Source organism: Brachyistius frenatus, unplaced genomic scaffold, assembly GCF_029030835.1.
Source record: "Brachyistius frenatus isolate BFR_SWC_R1_liver_20210118 unplaced genomic scaffold, ASM2903083v1 Contig_44, whole genome shotgun sequence".
Taxonomy (NCBI): Eukaryota; Metazoa; Chordata; class Actinopteri; family Embiotocidae; genus Brachyistius; species Brachyistius frenatus.
The window spans coordinates 223,315-243,776 of record NW_027210643.1 but is presented as its reverse complement, the minus strand read 5'-3'; the positions used below and the strand labels follow the sequence as shown (position 1 = coordinate 243,776).

Genomic DNA, 20,462 nt, shown 5'->3' with positions numbered 1-20,462 from the left:
TCAGGAAGCAGCTCCATTGTTTTAGCCTTTTCCTCTATACTTCACAGGACATTCCCCACTGATTGCATTGATGGAGAACGAGACGCACCCCTCTTATGGCCCCCATTATCTTCTCCATGGTGACCCTTTTGCCTCGAGACTCTCCAAAGAGGCCGATATCATTGCTGCCTTCTACATCTGCATCATAGGTCAGTGTCTTATTGAGAAGAACCCTTCTCTTGATAAATATCTGTTTAACTGCAATCACACTTCGTGTAAATATTCTAGAGTGGATTGAACGACATCACCGTCCATCTGTGCTGCTTTGACCGTTTTAAATCAAAGATGTACAATGTGATCAGGCAGGTCAGTTCAGAACAGGAAGTCGTCTTTAAGGGTTCCGTTTACTTTGGCTGAAAGTAAGGGAAGCACATGCAAAACGGGAAATTCCACAACACCTCGCAGTTACTCAACATTTTGTCAACATTATTTTAGTTTAATATAATTAAAGCACAAATGAAATGATTTGAGAGGATAATTATGACCATTATGTGAAAAAGAGTTCATATATACCTCAAAGTGATCCTTTAGTAACCAAACAAGAAAAAAAAAAACAGTCTCTATAGTCGACAATAAATTGTGTTTTAAGAGAAAGTAGAGTAATCTCCACCAATGTGGAACTCATGCAAACTAGCATATCAAAATTAATTGCATTTGCCATATTAGTCTCTAACGTCTTTTGGTCTGTAATTCAGTATCCTCTCAAAGAACATTCTCGTCATGTGCGGATGAGTGACTGCAATTACTAACAGTCAACAGAAAATCTGATTAGGGACCTTTTCTAAGAATAAAGTCCTTCAGTCGGCAGTCTTTGCATTCTCTTTTCAACATGACCACATTCTATTTTGACTCTCTCTATGGTTGGGAAATCTAATGCAAACGTTTGGGTTTGTTAAAAAAAAGTATTAATGGTACAAAAGGTTCATTTTAAGGCACAAAATAGAAGGCGAGCATGAGAAACATTAGAGTAACTGACACAAACACAACTGCTACCCTGTAAAGCCAGAATATGTTCATGGGTGAACATAAATTAAGTAGACTGCAAACAATGTTACTCGGGAGGCAGGGACAGCATGAATTCATGCAAACCATTAATGACTTTCTAGACTCACCGCTGTGTAACATTTGTGTTTAGCCAATTATGTGAGCATAATAGATTAGGTTGTAGGACCAAGTGGTGATAGGTGTCTTTTTATAATGTATGTTACATATCTTAGTTGCATGATTCATAAAAACTGACATTCTCCTTCAAAAATGACAGAATAATACGTTTTTTTTTACAGTTTACTGTATGTCAGTATTGAGATTTCTGTTTTAACTCACTGCTCTCGTTCCTTAAAATAAAATCACAAAATAACATCTCATTTGGGTTGATCATGGTCTGCAGTCGCCCATCCAACAACTCATTTATGTGGAAACATCAAAACATTGTCACTTAAATACTCTAATACTAAAAAAAATATCTCAAGACATTTTTCTAAGTTCTAAAGAGGTTTGTTTTTTACGATGTTTTTTTTTTTTTTTAAACATGTGTGTTTGTTATTCATAAACGACGAGGTAAAATGTATCCTCAGAAAGTGTAACAAACACTGACTAACACTACATTTCATCTGTGGGTTCAGATTTGAATGGTACAGCACAAGTAGCATCACACATAACACACAGACTACATACATACTGTCTTTGCCTCATTTCATGGATTTGTCAAGCCAGTTCATGGAAAGTTAACTTCTTTAAATCCTCATACGACTGCAGATTACACAAGTCACACAGTCTGACTTCCTCTGGAATATTATTGAATCAACCAACTTCATTTTAACTGATTCCAACACAAAACACACGTCAAATCTTCCCAGCTAGAGGACAAAGTGGGAAGGCTGTACAGCTGGCCGGTGCAGACTGCTGCTCCTTTAGTATTTCCTTGGAGAACTGTGGATTGAGCATTCCAATTTTAGCTGAGAGCAGCTCAGAACAGTCAGTGTAGATTCAGAGATTTACAGTTAAAAAGAAGACCCACCAGTATATTCAAAATGTCTTTTTGTAACATGTAACGGGTTTTAATATATTTTCCTGGATGTGTTTTCTGGTAAAGGCTGTGTGAAAGGGATTAAGTGAGTCAAATCTTTGATTTACATTGGAGTCCATGCACTGATTTACAATTGAGATGCCACTGGTGCTGTGGCGCCTACTTTACTGTCACCCTCAACCAGGAATAATATACACCGTAAGCCTTTCCTTTTTAATTCAAATGAAGAGAGAAGAAGTTGAAATTGCAGCATGTGCCTGAGGACAGGGTGATACATCTGATTAAGATGATTATTATTGCAGAGATACAGTAGATTTACCCTCTAAAGAAAATATTTTTCTAGGCATAATAAACATTTTTAACTGTGGATTAAACATTTTCTGTTTAAAAATTAAAAAAGAACATGGAAAAGTTCACTCCTGACATGAAAACTCACAAGCCTTTAACTGAATCTTACAAAGGTTGGTGACTATATTGGTATGATATTGATTTTACAATATGATATTTGCTATTTTGAATATCATAATATCACAATGTATTGTTGTTTCGTAGTGAAGTGATCCAAGTCAAGTCTAGTTTATTCATACATCACATTTATACACAAAAAAAGTTGATCAAAGTGCTACACATCATCAGACAAATAAAAAAAATCGAATGGACTTGATTTTAATCAAGCAATTAAAACCAAATTAAGTAATAAAAAACAGTTAAACATTTAAGAAATTAAAAACAATACTAAGCCAATTGTCCAAATAAATACATGACCAGTAATTAATGCTGAAATTAACTAGTATTTCAGATAAAATTCAAATAAAAATTGGGACTAATGCCAATAAGAATAAATTTCAATTGAGATTTTAACAAAGATAGTAAAGCTGAAGACCTGATCTGAAGCTTCCATTATTGCTGATGTCATGTCTTTGTGTAAAATGTAACATTTGCAAGAGTAACCCACCCCCCACATCACATGCACACAATCACTGACTCTCACATCAAGATCCTGTAAACAACAGGATAATCCTGAGGAGGCCTCATTCAAAGGCCTGAGAAAAACAGCATAAGTGTATTGGTGTGTGTAAACACAGATACCAGAGGAATGATGTTAATAATGATTCACTGCAATTCCTTTATCTGTCAATGGGCTGAAAGTAAGTCTGCTCACATGCTTACATGAGCCACACTGCCAATGTGCTGACTATGAGCAATCATACGCTTATGTGCAATGAAGGTTACCATGGATAACCCTATACAAATAGGCTGTTATTGCCTCTATTTTCTCTGTCTTCAGGTATGCATACAGATTATAAACATGAAGCAAAAACAAAATGGATTTACCAGCTTCACCTGTCATCAGTGTCCTACATGCACTCAGATAGCAGTTGCTTAAAAACACCAAACTACAAATAAACTTCAATTTCAACTTCTGTCATGTCAATCCACTATATGACTTTATATAAAAGTGGACATAGCTTCTGAAAAGTGAGACCAATAAGGAAGTTCTTTCAGCTGCAATATTACAGAGTGCCAGTAGAGGTTAGCTCCAAAAAGCCTCCGTCTCCATAGACTCCCATTCAACTGGTCTTATAAGATTCTAAGTCATTTAATAAAATATTTGTTGGGTTCAGAACCGTAGCATAGCGCTGATAGGATAAGAATCAAACCCACAGTCAGACAAAAACAAAGCTTGGCACCAAATCTGAGTTTTACTTGCAGCAAGGGAAGTCCGTGCAGGGTCTTAGAGTTGTAAGCTCTTCACCTGGCATCAGCCAACTCCGAATCAGACTTCCCTCTTTGCTACTTTTATTGTATACATGGGTTACAAAACATCACGTGATTACATTCCTATAAGTATGTGCACATGTTGTATAACTTGAGTGCATAGGGGTTCAATGCTCTTCACACCTTATGGGTATGTTTTCTTTTAACCTATGTGCTCTACTAAATTAAAGCCAGTTCCTCCTCCTCCGGGGGGATGTGTGCTGTCAGAAAGGAATTCGTGATCTATGCATGTAGTAGTGACCTTTCAACTGCTACCTACATAGACCAAAGGAAACTTTTGCACACATGGTAGTACTGAATTTACACACTGACAATGAGCTACTGTTTTTCCTAACAATATTCTGAGTTATTTCGTTGTTGTTAGCCAAAGTCACTCTGTTTCATTAGTTTCTGTCCGTCCATCTGAAAATAATCCCATTATTAATTATAAAATAAGTCTCAAGAAGCTATGTTTTGGTGTCTGTTTGATTGACAGGCCTGTGGTGCAGTCAAGTTACTGCTATCGTGAGCTGGGCTGGTATGAAGCCCTCGAGTCCAAGTGAACATTTGTGCCAAATTTGAAGAAATTCCCTCAAGGTGTTCCTGATATGTCGCATTCACACAAAAAATGGGGCGATTTGAGGTCACCCTCAGTTCTGATTAGTTCATCATTAGTGTATTACGACTTTTCAAGATGTATCAATATATTTTCAAATGACATATAGAAGGACAATACCTTTTATTTGGATATAGTTTAATGTTGCAGTACATAACCCGTTTAATCCGTAAAGCTGAGCCATTGTTTGAACCTCTCATTGTCTCACTCGCTCCCTGCGCAGCCCTGCAGAGCTGGTTGGAGGAGGGGTGTATATCTTGTTTAGGGCGACACTTCCTTTTTTCTGTCACACAGATCCCCGGCTGCTTGGCAGCTATAAGCTGGCTAACTATCGCAGCTAATGAGGAGGTTTTCAGGGTGCAGAGCATCGCCTCCAGTTCACTGAGCGTGACTGCATCACAGCAAATAAATGACATTCATTACCTGAACCATTATCAATAAAGGAGGCAAAGGAATAACTAAACGAAACATAACTAAACATAACTGAGCAGGAGTGAGCAGATGAGGGAGAGGAAAAAGTCACTACTAACTATAAAGAAAAAGTAACTATCAGAGAGATGTGGATGTGAAGTTAGAGATGTGTTTAAATGTTTTAAATTTGGAAATTGGCTGCTGTAATGAAGAATACAGCCGATTAACTGGGTTGACAGAGCAGCAAAACCTCTACCAGTTACATAGAAACACAAACAACTGAAACGGACATAATACACATACTGAAGCACGTCAGTCTGTTGTAACCTTTGGAAGAACAGAAGACAGTAACTATTCTTCTTTACTGTCATGACTCATTACAGCTCTCTTTCTTGCACCTGGTGCAAAAAAATTGCTAAGGCAAGTAGGTTTTTACTTAATTGTGCTGTTATGTCTCAATGACGCATGGCAAAGTCACAATGTTTAAATGACAAGTGACATCACTTTCCAAAGAATTCCTCAATAATCCAGTATCTAAAGAGGACTCCAGACTTGACATCGGCAGACGAAAGTAGAAACATATTGTAAAATAAAAAGCAGCAGTGTTTGTTTAAATGTGTGGTTGTCCGGTCATTAATGTTATATTTACGTCTGTCTTTGAAAAATCAGTTATATCCAGAAACCAAATACACCGTATGTGTAACGGTAATCAATTGTTCCAGTTTTTATTTATCATTACTTCACAGGTAGGTTTAAGTTCTTACGCAAACCATGAAAGGAGTACCAAACTTTTGCCGTTTGACTGCAGTTTATTGAAGAGATGTAGTTGAACAGGATAAAGAAAAACATACCATGAAATCTGTCGGGTTGTGTGGTTCTGCTCTGGTGAGAACTGTGTGCTCTACCCTTACCTGTGCCCCCACCCCCTTTCCTGTTTCCTGTGCCTTATATATATGAAACCCACACACCCCTGTGTATCCAATTACTGCCATTAGGTGTCTGAAGAAATAACATTGCAAAACATCTAATAAAATAATATAATATGCCAACAATAACAGAAATATCTCCTACAACATGTATACAAAAAGTAGCTCCATATAAAGATATAAAAAGTGGTGGAACATTTACACAACAAAAAATTCTTACATCCCTTCTTAAGGTTCATTTTCACTGTGGAATTATAACATTTCAGTGCAGATCACTCCTCATCTCTCTCCCTTCATTTGCGGTCAGCTCTGCGCTGCCGACTGGCGAATAAATATCAAAACATTAGAAGCTTATATTCATTGTTTTATTCCATTTGATCTCATCTCTGATGATTAGAAGACTGTATGTACAGTTACATTGTGTGTGTATGCTTGTGTGTGCGTGCGCGTGTGTGTGTATGCTTGTGTGTGTGTGCGCGCGCGCGCGCGTGTGTGTGTGTGTGTGTGTGTGTGTGTATATATATAGTGGCTAATGTGTGCCATGTTGTGCTATGAACAGGTACAAATTGTGATTGGGAGTGGTGAAGGGGAGGAGGATGGTTGCATGTCAGAAGGTCTGAAAGGCAAAATGACACAATTGCGAGGATATTTAAAGACCAGGGGACAAGACACCTCAAAAATGTGGAACGATTATTGGTCAACTACAATGACGACAATGGACTGTAAAAATCTTGAGCTTTAATAGACGTCCCATCGAAAAAGTGCCAACTTGTCTCGTGAAATATAAAGTCAATACATTTTGGGTATTATGGTTTCATTAGCTTCTGGTGATCCTTCTGAAAATAATTCCACAACTAATTACATACTAAGCTTTAGAGAGAGGTATGTTTAGGTGCATGTCTGGTTTGATTGACATGTCGGGGGTGCAGTCAGGTTTATGTCAGATGCACTGCTCGCTCCGCCCCATCTCATCCAAATATGGTCACTTCTGGCCTTAAAAAAACCATGGCGACGGAAAAAATGACAGACTTCAGAATGGCGGCTCACACACTGATGAGTGGGTTACTGCATGTTGACAGTGATTATGAATTATGAATGTCAGCATGGGAAAGTGGGATTGATGAAGACAACTGAGCTGCAGGAATAGCACATATTCACCCGTCGACTAATAGAGACGAAACATAAGGAAAACAGAACAGAACTGAATTTACACAGACTCTTAATTTTCAAGCTGACAGATAGCTAATTGTCTTATAAGCCTGAAAGAAAAAAAGAAAAAAAACAGAGGAAGGAGAATGTGTTCTGATAACCTCTGCTGGAAGTGTCTTGGGGTCTCCAGGTCCCTGGGCAGAACTTTTCCTCAAGTCTCTCACATTTACAACAGCAGCACTGCCTGCAGCTTCCAGGCCAGTCCAATTTAATTAGGCAGCCCAAACACAGGCAGATAAAGCAGACGTCCTCTCCACTTAGACGACATCAGTGCAGCATTTTAAAGAAGAAACAACCAAATAGTGAAATACACTTAAACTTCAGAAAATACAACCGGTACAGAGACTCACTGTAAAAAACAAACACTGTAAAAATACCAAATACTAACATTACTTTTAACATTTCTTTATTATCCCTGATATTTTTCTGATTGCCACCCAACTAACTGTGATGAAGCAAACACAAAAAATATTTTCTTTCAATTCAATCTTATTTATACAGCACTAAATCACAACCTAAGTCATGTGTTCTGTGTGGCTGTTGCTTTGTGTCTGTGTTTAGTTGTGTTTTCTGAATTCGCTGCATGTGTGTCGTCAACGTGATGTCGAATTTTTGCCTGTTTGCATCGCTCCAGTTGCAGTGTGGTGAGCTGTCAGAGTTCTTCTAGTTACTTCACTGTCAGCTTGTCAGCATTTGCCTCAAGCAAGAACTGAAAAAAACAGTCACATGTGTGCAGGTATTTTTGGGAGAGGATTGTATTTCAATCAGGAGAGACTTGATTCGAGTGAATAAGAAAATATTTATTGTCATGCTCAAGAACAACAGAGAGAAACGTAAAGGACGTGAGTCTTTGGCAATCAGACCTCATCGTGATGTCATCGTTCTTAAAGGGGGTGAAGCAATGCTTCGTAAAGGAGAAGCAGTGGGGACAAGTAAATTGAGGAAGAACAATGTAAAGATAGTCTTCCTGATTGTATTTGTGCTTAACTTTGTTTGTTTTTTATCTGATGGTTCTATGCTGTTAGTCGCATGTTCACTTTCATGATGCACATTATCCGAGTGTGGCAGGCAGACTTTCGGTTGATAAGTGGTTCATTATTAATGAATTCTCAAACAAACAAAGTCATCAAATTTGAATCAGAAATGTTCTTACAAATAGAAGGAGTACGAAGCCCAAAGTGATGGCTGCCTAACAGAATGTACAATACAAGTTAGTCCGAGGTAAAGGAACGGTAGCACTGGGTAAAACTTAAATATATCCTACAGAGTGGTTCATCAACTACTATGTACAACCCCATTTCTAAAAAAGTTAGGACGCTGTGCAAAATGTAAATAAAAACAACAAGCAATGATTTGAAAATCACAAAAACCCATATTAAATTACAAATAGAACAAAGACAACATATCAAATGTTGAAACTGAGAAATGTGAGAATTCCATGCCAGCAATAAGCAAGGGAAGGCCTTTCAGCAAAACAATGCCAAAACACATTCGGCATGCATTTCAACTGCTGTCCATGTGCTGAACTGGCCGGCCTGGAGTCCAGACCTGTCGCCCATTTAAATCATTTGGCGCATCATGAAATAAAATATACAACAAAGGAGACCTCAAACTGTTGAGATGCTGAAATCCTATATCAGGCAAGAATGGGACCACATTTCACTTCCGAAACTCCAGCAACTGGTCTCCTCAGTCCCCAAATGTTTACAGTGTTGTTTAAAGAAGAGCTGATGCAAAACAGTGGTAAACATGCGCCTGTCCCAACTTTTGTGAGACGTGTTGCTGCCATTAAATACAAAATAAGTATATATCCGTTTCAGCATTTGATATGTTGTCCTTGGTCTATTTGTACTTAAATATATGTCTTCATGATTTGCAAATCCTTGCATTCTATTTGTATTAACATTTTCTACAGAGTGCCAACTTTTTAGGAAACAGGGTTGTACACACATGTGTATATATATATATATATATATATATATACACATATATATACACATTTATGTATACAGTTATGGTCACATAAGCACAGCAGGCTGTTTTTTCTGAAAGTAATGCATAAACATTGATGTCCTGGAGATGGTGTTTCACCTTACTATGTTGGAGAGTAAAGCAACTCTCCACAAGTCAACTAAAGCTATTAGAGCACGTAAAAAGTCATTTTATGTGCTTGAAATATTGTGTTTTCTCAGACCTCACCAGCAGCAACACGTGCTACAAGAAGCGCTGTCCACTGCCTCACACATAAACACACCGTTCGTGAAAACATAGCCTATATAGCGGCTAACCTAATGCAGGGTCACTGGTGTCAGACAGCAGGTTTCCCCTAATGAATCAACAAACTCCTTGTTTTCACAAATCTCTACAGTGGAGATGAAGAGTGCAAATTAACCATGGAGCCACAATATAGGCTCATTAATGACAAATATGCCAGGCTCAAATAAACTGTAATTATTATGTTATTATTAACATTGTGTTACTGTTGGTCATCTTTTGGACTAAAGCTCTTTTAGTGAAGTCATTCTGTCTTCTTTATTCTGTGTTGATTTCATGGAGATTTAGTGCCACCAGCTGTTTATCTGAAACAACTCCTAAAAATAAGTAGCGAATGGAAATGCACATTAGTCCCACGTTTGTTAGTCTAAACATGAAGAGCAAATGTCCTCTTTTTTTTATCTTTCTTTTCACATAATTTATCTGCCTGCACATAACAGGCCTACCGACACAGGACTCACTTCAGAAGATAACCTTCTGAACCCCGAACAGTTTCTGGGTTATTCCTATTTTTCCTCCAGAAAATCCTGCACTGAAAAAACATAATTATGGCTAGAAGAAGAGAGAACTAAAAAAAATGTTTTGTGCAGTATAGCACCAATTTCACCCAGTCAATGTTTTTTTTTTTTTAACTTATCTTACCGGCCAAGCAATGGCAAACAGTGAATGTGGACACGAATAATACAGTTGCATTAAAGATTCAATTCAATTCAATTTTATTTATATAGCGCCAAATCACAGAACAGGTTATTTCATGGCACTTAACACATTGAAGTCCTTACAGCAGAACTTTACAACATGACAGAGAAACCCAACAATTCCACAATTCCCACATAAGGTAGGGGGGGGGAGGGACTCCTCTTTAAGGGAGAAAAACCTCCAACAGAGGGAAGGAAAAACTCCCTCTTAACAGGAAGAAACCTCCGACAGAACCAGGCTCAGAGGTGGGCGGCCATCTGCCTCAACCGGTTGGGGTGAGAGGAGAGCAGAGAGAGAAAAGGACAGCATGGAGATACAAGACATTAACTGTTGGTGGGGCCGACAATCACAGAGCAGAGACATGTAGCTCCATGACGGGATATCTGCAAAACAAAGAAGAGAAACTACGCGAGCGAGGGAACTGTATGGAGAGGCAACAGATAATAAGCAAAAATTATGGGAAAGAAAAAGCATGAAGTTAATAAGATGTGATGGTGAGATATGAGTCTATAGACCAGGCCTGGCCAACCCGCGGCTCTGTGGCTTTGTGTTTGTGGTTGTTTTTTTTTGTGCGTGTTCGCTTCGCTTGAGTTCAATATGGTATTTTCGTCAAACGCGCATGCGCATGAGGTGAAATTCCGCAAAGCAGGAGGGGCAAACCCATTCGAGTAAACAATTAGTGTCAATTTCGCTCTCAAAATGGCAGGGAAAAAATGCACAGCTAAACGAAAATATGAAGATGAACACAGGACGTTTTTAACAGAGTGGGAAAGTTTATATTTTTTTGTTGAACGTAATGGCAAGCCATTCTGCCTGATATGTCAGACGTCATTAGCGCATTTCAAAGCTTCAAATCTTCAGCGCCACTTCAGCTCACTCCATGCTAACATCGATAAGGAATTTCCAAAAGGTACTGAATTTCGCAAGCACAAGTTGGACACTTTGAAAAGTCAGGCAGAAAAGCAGGTACAGTTTTTCCAAAAAATTACAAAGCACTCAGAAATTGTCACGCTTGCATCGTATCAACTGGCTTGGAACATTGCACGGGCTAAAAAGCCATACAATGAAGAGGAGTTCGTTAAAAAATGCCTCAGTGACGTTGTTGAAATCTTGTCTCCTGAAAACGACAAACTAAAACGAATGGTATCAGACATCCAACTGTCCCGCCACACTGTTGAACACAGAATATCGGACATTAACACGGCTATTGAATCACAGTTGCACTCTGACCTTCAAGCATGTGAGTATTTTAGTGTCGCATTGGATGAGAGTTGTGACATACAAGACAAGCCTCAGCTGGCAATATTTGCACGGTCTGTGTCAAAAGATTGTGTGATCAAAGAAGAACTCCTTGATGTTGTGCCATTAAAAGACAGAACCCGTGGCATAGATGTGAAAGAAACAATGATGGCTGCATTTGCGAAAGCAAATCTGCCCATACCGAAACTAACTGCAATAGCCACGGATGGAGCGCCAGCCATGATCGGATCTGTGAACGGACTTGTGGGGCTGTGCAAAGCTGACCAAACATTTCCCGAGTTTTGGAATTTCCACTGCATCATCCACAGGGAGCAACTCGTGTCTAAATCATTGAATTTAGACAACGTCATGAAGCCTGTGATGGAAATCGTCAACTACATCCGCACACATGCGCTTAACCACAGGCAATTCAAAAATCTCATCGCTGAGCTGGACCAAGGACTTCCAGGTGACCTGCCGCTGCACTGCACTGTGAGGTGGCTGTCAAAAGGCAAGGTGCTCGCTCGCTTCTTTGAGCTTTTGGATGCCGTGAAACTGTTCATGGAAGACAAGGACTATCCCGAGCTCTCGGACGTCGAGTGGATTATGGATCTGGCCTTTTTGGTCGACATGCTGTGTCACTTGGACAGACTGAACCTGACCCTGCAGGGTAAGTTAAAAATGCTGCCTGACCTGGTGCAAAGTGTGTTTGCGTTTGTCAACAAACTGAAGCTGTTCAAGGTGCATATTCAAAAGGGAGATTTAACGCATTTTCCCACTCTGCTAAAAGCCAGCGGGCAAGTCACCAGCGCCGCCCTGAATAAGCAAAGAGCCAGATATGCAACACTGGTTGAAAACCTGCACGAAAGCTTTGTCATCCGGTTCCGTGATCTACAACTGAAAAGGCCACAGATTACGTTCCTCGTCGACCCATTTAATGCGGAGACGGACTGTTTGAAAGCCCCGCTAGTCACAGATGAGGCTGCGGCTGAGTTGGAGATGATCGATCTTTGTGAGGAGGACCAACTGAAACCTGCTTTAAGGGAAGGGACCATTGAGTTCTGGAAAAGTGTGCCAATGGAAAAATACCCCAATGTCAAACGGGCTGCGCTTAAGATACTGTCAATGTTTGGGTAAACATATGTCTGCGAGTCTGTGTTTTCTACCCTGAAACACGTGAAATCAAAGCATCGATCTGTTCTGACTGACACCCATGTGAAAGAATTGCTTCGAGTGGCAACAACAGAATACAAGCCAGATTTGAAGAGGATTGTTCAAGGCAAGGAATGCCAGAAGTCGCACTAAGCAACATGCATAGTAAGTGAAAAACGCTATTGTAAATTATTATGTTTTTGTTTGTGGACTTTGTTGAACTGAGAGTTTGTGTGTGTGAGACAGTGCACACAATGTTCATTGTTGAAAATGACTGGCCTGTGGTCTTAGTACTGTAGGAGTCAATTTCTGTCATTATCATGTTGGTGTGTGACATGATAATGTCACACACCAACATGTCACACAATAAATTTGGCTGAGCAGAGGTGTGTGTGTAAGAGGAAGGGATGGGGTGATGTTCATGTGTGCCCATGTGTATGATGTGGCTCTTTGCGGTAACACAGTAAAAAATGTGGCTCTTAGTCTCTGACTGGTTGGCCACCCCTGCTATAGACAGTTAAAGAGTGAGAACCCCAAGCAGCCTAGGCCTATGACAGCATAACTGCAGGATGGTTTAGGGCCACCTGAGCCAGTTCTAACTATAAGCTTTATCAAAAAGGAACGTTTTGAGTCTAATCTTAAAGCTAGAGAGGGTTTCTGCCCCTTGAACACAAACTGGGAGCTGGTTCCACAGGAGAGGAGCCTGAAAACTGAATGCTCTGCCTTCAATTCTACTTCTGTAAACTCTAGGAACCACAAGTAGACCAGCGTACTGAGAGCGAAGTGCTCTGCCAGGATTATATGGTTCTATAAGATCTCTGAGATATGATGGAATCTGGTCATGAAGAGCTTTGTAAATCAGCAAAAGAATTTTAAATTATATTCTTGATTTAACAATAAGCCAGTGAAGAGAAGCTAAAACATCTCTTCCTAAATCCCGTCAGCACTCTTGCTACAGCATTTTAGATCAACTGCAGGGTTTTTAATGAATAATTTGGACATCCTAACAACAAGGAATTACAATAATCTAGCCTAGAAGTAACAAACAAATGAATTTGTTTTTCTGCATCACGCTGAGGAAGGATTGTTATGGCCGCTCTCAAATAAGATGAGAGGCATACGGATGTCCAGAGGAATGGGCAGCATAATATGCTTTGGGGCATATGCAGTTCATTTTCTGTGTGGCATGTTTATCTGTTTTTAAGATCCTTCTTCTCACATTGCTCCTTGTGGGAACTTTCCGATTGCCAAGTCTTGGCTGAGAGCCTCTATTTGCTATTATATTATTTCCTGGTGCAGTGCATCATATGAGTACAAGGAAAATACAAGATGTACAGTCTACTCATTGTGCTATTACTTAATTGATTTTCCTTCATGTCGCCTTGGAAATAAATCCCAGTTGAAGAATAATTTTTTGGGTTTTTTCAGAGGTGAAAAAGAGATTTGTGCAACTCAAACAGGCAGAATGGGAAGCGGCTGAAGGGTTAAATGTTTTTTTTAACCCCAGGCCAAGTTTTAATTTTATTTCTTTTAGAAAACAGTGAGGGAAGAAAATGTGGGGTTTTTGTTTTCTCCCTTATGCTACTGAGAGGTCAGCATGGCCCAGTGATAGTACTGCTGTTTGGGAGCTATAAGATCAGAGAATGTACCTGCATCTCTTTTAGATTTGTTGCTATGAGTTTGTTTCATGGCTTAATCTGTTGTCATTTTTCTCACGTAGTGCAAAACTTTAGTCAACCTATGTTGTGTATACATTTTTAACACACTTAGCAAAAACATATGTTTCTGTGTAGCTGTGCTGATAACAGATCTGAGTGGAACAGATAAAGACATTTTCTTGTAGTAAATGTAGGTTGTGCTATTTTTTTACTGCTGAATAATACCGTGCAGAACATAGCGATTTAAATCCAGTTCATGTATACTTTTTTACTTCTATGCAGCTGGCACCAAAGATTTAATACAAACTGATGAATGTATTGTGTATGTACTCAGAGCTGAGTATAAATAACAATATACTGTTATCTATATAAAATATAATACTATCTCAAGAGTAGCTACTTTTCATTTTAAATGTCAAATATCTGGTTGAATTTGCTGAACACTATGTTGATTTGACTCGAGACACATTAAATTAAACAAAATAAAAGACACTGCAGCACCCTCATACGACTCAATAATTAGAAGCATTGATGTAGAGAGAACTGAGGGGAAATATGGTAATTTTAACATATAGTAGCTCAAAGTTATGAGGTTGTATACTGTGTACATCTGCAAAAGACAGACTCCTATGGTCAGGTGTTAAGTACATTGTGAGCAGTAGGTTTTAATAAGACATGCAATGCAGATAATGGATGACAGTGTGACAAAAATAAGAAGATGTAGCATCTAAAATTAACAATGAAAGAAAAAGAAAGAATCTTTTTCCTGTTCACCTCTGCAGCTGGTGACTCCCTCCGAGAACACCGTGCTCACCTACACTCAACAACAGCTATGTAGATGGCTATACTCATACATGACCAAACTCATTTACATTTACATACCTCCAAATCTATCTTATATTGAAAGGCTGGAGGGCATCACGTGTTTTGTATTGATTTATTCTGTCAGAACTGTTGGTAAGTCAGTACAGTGTTTACATGATAAATATGGGTTGTGCTGCTTTGTACTGCTGAATAAAATAGTGCAGAACATTTTAAACCCCGTTAATGCATACTTTTACATTATCTACAGCCGGCACCAAAGATTTAATACAAACTGATAGATTTATTGTATATGTACTCACAGCTAAGTACAAATAACAATACACTGTTATCTAACATACATGTAATAGCAATGCAGTGGAGCGGTATACAGTGGCAGATTGAAAATGTTTTATAATGCAAATGTCTCTGAGATCAACTGTAAGAACTGACCTTCAAGTGCTGCGTAATCACCCGAGATGTGAGAAAGGAGTTACTGTAATAGCAGGACAAGGCTTCTCCGAACTTATCTCTGCCCATCAGATCTCTATCAAAGACTGCTGCTCAGGTCATCAACCCAATCATTGAATCAAATTCCCTCTTGTCACTCTTTCATAGCTGTAATAGTCAAATAGTCACAGACTATTTCAAAATTACTGACCTTTTAAAAAAAAACCTGGGCTGGATCCCGCTGACCCTCAAAATTACAGACTAATCTCCAACTACTCCTTATATCAAAAGTGAAAAAAATAAATAAAAAAAGACATGTCCCACCAATTGCTTTATCAGTTTAAAACAATAAAACATTTTTTTTAATTTAGTCCAGACGACATGAGCATGACAACCCAGCCAGCCTCCTCAGGGTGACTAATGGCCTTTTAATGGCTGCTAATCAGCAGCACCCATCAACCCACATGCTGAGCACATCCTGTAATCACAGGACACACTTTGAGACATAGGAGGGGATTAGCTTGAAGAGCAGTATAATGGTTCTTGTTATACCTGTTAAATAGGGGGTCCTGTGTGTCCGTGATTAACTACGTGTTTTTTCTCCTGTCACGTATGGTGTCCCTAAGGAGTCAGTTTTGGGAACACTTTTGTTTTTACTGTACATGCTTCCCCTGGGACATAATATCCATATACATGGTGTTTAACTACTAAGCCTATGACACAGTGTCACCGTTAAAGCCTCTGAATTTGTGTGATGTAAAAAACTGGATGTCACCAAAGTTCCAGGCGACTCAGGCTCAACCATGAGGACAGACACTGTGAAACAGCAGTTTAACTGTGGTTTATAAACTGTGACTCTGTGGGACAGCACACCTGTCTGAAGAGAGGAAAAGTGGGCGACACATTGTCATATGAGATCCTAATCAATCAGGTCTCTGATCCATCTTCCTTCTAATCCATCTTCTGTAACTACATTTCCATCATCTTCATCTTCATCCCCTTCACTTTCCTCTTTCACCCCCCTGTCTCCCAATCAAGTTCTTACCTTGGTAACTTCCGCCAGCCCAACCACCTGCCCCCTTGACCTCATCCCATCTCACATTCTCCAGTCTGTTGCTCCTGACCTTCTTCCTTTTCTCACCCATCTTATTAACACTTCTCTGTCAACTGGCTGTTTCCCTAACTCTCTGAAGGAGACAATAATCTCCTGAAGAAACTCCCCCTCAACTCGTCTGAAGTAAACAACTACAGACCCGTCTCTCTTGTTCCCTTTCTTTCCAAAACTCTGGAGTGAGCTATCTTTAATCAACTCTCCTCCTATCTCCACCATAATAACCTTCTTGACTGTCACCAGTCTGGTTTCAAGGTAGGCCACTCAACAGAGACTGCCCTCCTTGCTGTCTCTGAGCAACTTCACACTGCTAGAGCAGCCTCTCTCTCCTCCTCTGTCCTGATCCTTCTAGACCTTTCTGCTGCATTTGACACAGTGAACCACCAGATCCTTATTTCCTCCCTTCAGGACCTCGGTGTCTCAGGCTCTGCTCTCTCCCTGTTCTCATCTTACCTCAACGACCGTACTTACAGGGTAACTTGGGGAGGATCCCTGTCTGAACCTTGTCCTCTTACTACTGGGGTCCTTCAAGGCTCCGTCCTGGGTCCCCTCCTCTTCTCTCTGTACACCAAGTCTCTTGGCTCTGTCATTCACTCACATGGCTTTTCCTACCACAGCTATGCTGATGACATCCAACTAATCCTCTCTTTTCCCCGATCTGAAACACAGGTAGCAGCACGAATCTCTGCCTGTCTGACTGACATCTCTCAGTGGATGTCCTCACACCACCTGAAAATCAACCTCGACAAGACTGAATTACTTTTCCTTCCAGGGAAAGGCTCTCTCACCCACGACATGACTATTACCTTTGACAACTCCGTGTTAGCTCCAACCCTGACTGCTAGTAACCTTGGTGTGACACTCGACAGTCAACTCTCTCTTACTGCCAACATTACTGCAACAACACATTCATGTAGATACATGCTGCACAACATCAGGGAATAGGCCCTCTTCTCACTCAGAAGGCGGCGCAGGTTCTGGTCCAGGCTCTGGTCATCTCACACCTAGACTACTGCAACTCCCTCCTGGCAGGTCTACCTGTTAGCGCCATCCGACCTCTGCAGCTCATCCAGAATGCAGCAGCTCGGCTGGTCTTTAACCTCCTGAAATTCACTCACACTACTCCGCTCCTTCGCTCCCTTCACTGGTTACCAGCAGCTGCCCGCATCCGTTTCAAAACATTGCTGCGAACAGATCGGGTCCAGGCTACATCCAGGACATGGTCAAACCCTACATCCCAGCCCGTTCACTCAGCTCTGCATCTGCCAATTGGCTTGTTGCTCCCTCACTGCGAGCTAAACACTAAACAAAATCACGACTTTTTGCTGTCCTGGCTCCTAAATGGTGGAATGAGCTCCCCAATGATATCAGGACTGCAGAAAGTCTATACATCTTCCGCCGCAAACTAAAAACACACCTCTTCCGACTATAGCTGGAATGAGAAAAAAAAAAAAAAATAGCACTTAAATGGCACTTACTGATAGCACTTTGTAGTTTGGCTTTCTGGAAGAAAATCGTACTTTCTTGATTCTTGTTGTTCTGGGTTTGTACCCTCATGGTTGAATGCACTTATTGTAAGTTGCTTTGGATAAAAGCATCAGCTAAATGAAATGTAATGTAATTTGATGTAAAATATGGTAAAGTATTTTTTTTATTATTCCCTCATAAAGCTGTCAAGCAGTCACCTTCACATCGCCTTGTAGGCTAACAATAAGATGAATATGTTAGCTTTAAAACACTGACTTTTAAAGTTGTCATGGCGAATGTTTTAATTTTACAACACTAAAGTTGTTAAATTTAACATATTAGCTTTACAACATCCCAATATCTAATATGGTTAATGTTTTAGCTTTACAACATTGGCTTAGTTGTTTATTCAGCTAATTTGCAATAAAATACTTCACAAAGTCATTTATGCCTAAACTCTATCAATCTCATATACATGATATGTAAAGTTGGTATTACGAAAGTGGCCAGCTTCACAACATATTATTAATATGGCTAATTTCTTATCTTTTTAACTCTTTCTTATACAAGTATGTTCACAAACAATTATTTACACGCCAAAAGACCAAACATTCATTTGGAGTTGTGTGCCACCTTTGAAACCAAAAGCCAGAGTAGACAGTTTCCTGTGTACATTGGGTTTATTTCTTTGGATGTTTTTAATTTTTTTAATTTTTTTTTTACTCTATTTATAAATCTTCAAATCAAAATTGAGGTCTCTGAAGATTTGTAAATGTAAATGAGCATATTATACGTGGTCATTTAATTTATTGTAAGATACAAAAAAAATGCATTACATATTTATATGTTACATGTATGTAATGAACCATAAAGTTGGTCAACATGTGTTCAAAGTACTATTTTACACTTCAGTTGTTCAAGAATAAGGCAAATCCTCTCAGGGTTAACTGTGTCAGTACACATCAGGCTCAGTGTCAGATCTACTGAAAGACCTAATTGGATCAGAGAAAACTGACAGTCCATGTTAGTGTCTTTACACCACTACTTTCTTGTACCATTTATACTCACAGTAAACTCAACTGTTTTTAATTCTGACGCTGAGAGGACACACAACAGGCAACACAACTGTGTAGTTTGTATGGAGAGTTTCAGGCTGTTGGATGGCGACGCCAGTGAGGATTTGATGGCCTAAATATGGTACTACCATTGAATGGTGGCTGCCTGAAGCTGTAACTTGTCATATCTCATTCGCAGCTGCTCAACAGTCACAGAACATGAAAAGCTGCTGTATTTCTAAATTTGTTTGGCTTTTAAAGGATGTGTATGACTTTGTGGCTTCTAGCAGTAAGGTTGCAGATAGTAACCGAGTGAACACCCCTCAAAATGTAGTTTTAAGACATTTACTTATGAAATCCTCAAGAATTGACATCTATGTTAACCTGTATTGCTACTTTTAAATGTAATAGGTTAAAGATTATTCAGTTTTATTCATATTGCACCAAATAGCAACATAAGTTATTTCAAGGAGCTTAACATTATAAAGTCCTTACAACAGAACTCTACAACATAATGGAAAGGAATCCAACAATTTACCAATTCCTATGTGGGTGATAGCTGGTCCTGATTCCCAGTATGTGTCTGCTACCCAGACTAGACATAAAATCATTGATAGTGGTTGGGAGCAGTAGTTATTATGACCTCAAACTTTAATCATCCAACTGCAGAACATCTTTGATTTAGCACTACATCGCTATAGAACTCTGCTGCATTGAGACATTTTTCTTGCTCTACTTTCAACTATTTTTTATATTCATAATAAATAAACTGCCTGCATGCCACGTGAAAGAGGTTGCTCTTAGTTGACATATCACACAGAATTCTTACACAGTTCAGAGCAGTTTTAAATGTATTGCTCTCAGGTGTATGTTATGTAGTTACATTGCTCTCATTGCCTTCCCAGCAGCAAACCATAGGCAGACACAGTTAGAAAGTACAGTATCTAGCCTGCTAATAGCAGTGAAAATTCAGCATCTAATAGCCACATACTATAGATACAGTATTCATAAATCAGGACTTGATCAAAACAGGTACTTGGAGACTGAATATTATACATTCACCAGGTAAAAAAGTAAAAGTTCATCAAATTAGCTATGTAACAAGCTTCACTTATTATGTCCAAAACACATATCTAAATGGTAAATACCTATATTATACAACAAGTGGTTCCGACCCAGAGATCTGATTGGTCAACTGAACATTTGGAACATGCTCAAATTAGCATGACATCACAACCTGCTCATCACTAGAGAATATCACTCCACTTCCTCAATAGGAATATAAAATTGGAATTGAATTTCATATAATTTGCAATGTAATTTAGTTTTTACTTGTTATAGGTCTATTAAATGTGACCCATTTGACAAAATTGGGTCTCTTTTGGTCCTTATTTGTCGCTCCAAGCACCTGTACCATAACACTACGGGCAGTCGCGCATTTTAAATCCTAACGGTGGCTAGCTTGACCGGTTTGGCTTTGACAAATGACGCTATGCTAAAAATCGTAAAAAATACACTAGTCCATTTATATCTTTTTTCAGCGGATGTCTTCATTACAACAAGACTGAGTT

At 39.3% G+C, this 20,462-nt stretch overlaps 1 protein-coding gene across 1 annotated transcript in view; it reads left to right on the top strand.

Moving 5' to 3' along the window:
• opn5 (opsin 5) overlaps positions 1-20,462 on the top strand; it is a 60,055-nt gene that overhangs the window by 16,051 nt on the left and 23,542 nt on the right. Inside the window, exon 3 of the mRNA XM_069703073.1 lies at positions 48-188. Within this exon, the coding sequence (XP_069559174.1) occupies positions 71-188 (118 nt within the window). The 5' untranslated portion in view covers positions 48-70. The remainder of the gene's footprint in view (positions 1-47; positions 189-20,462) is intronic.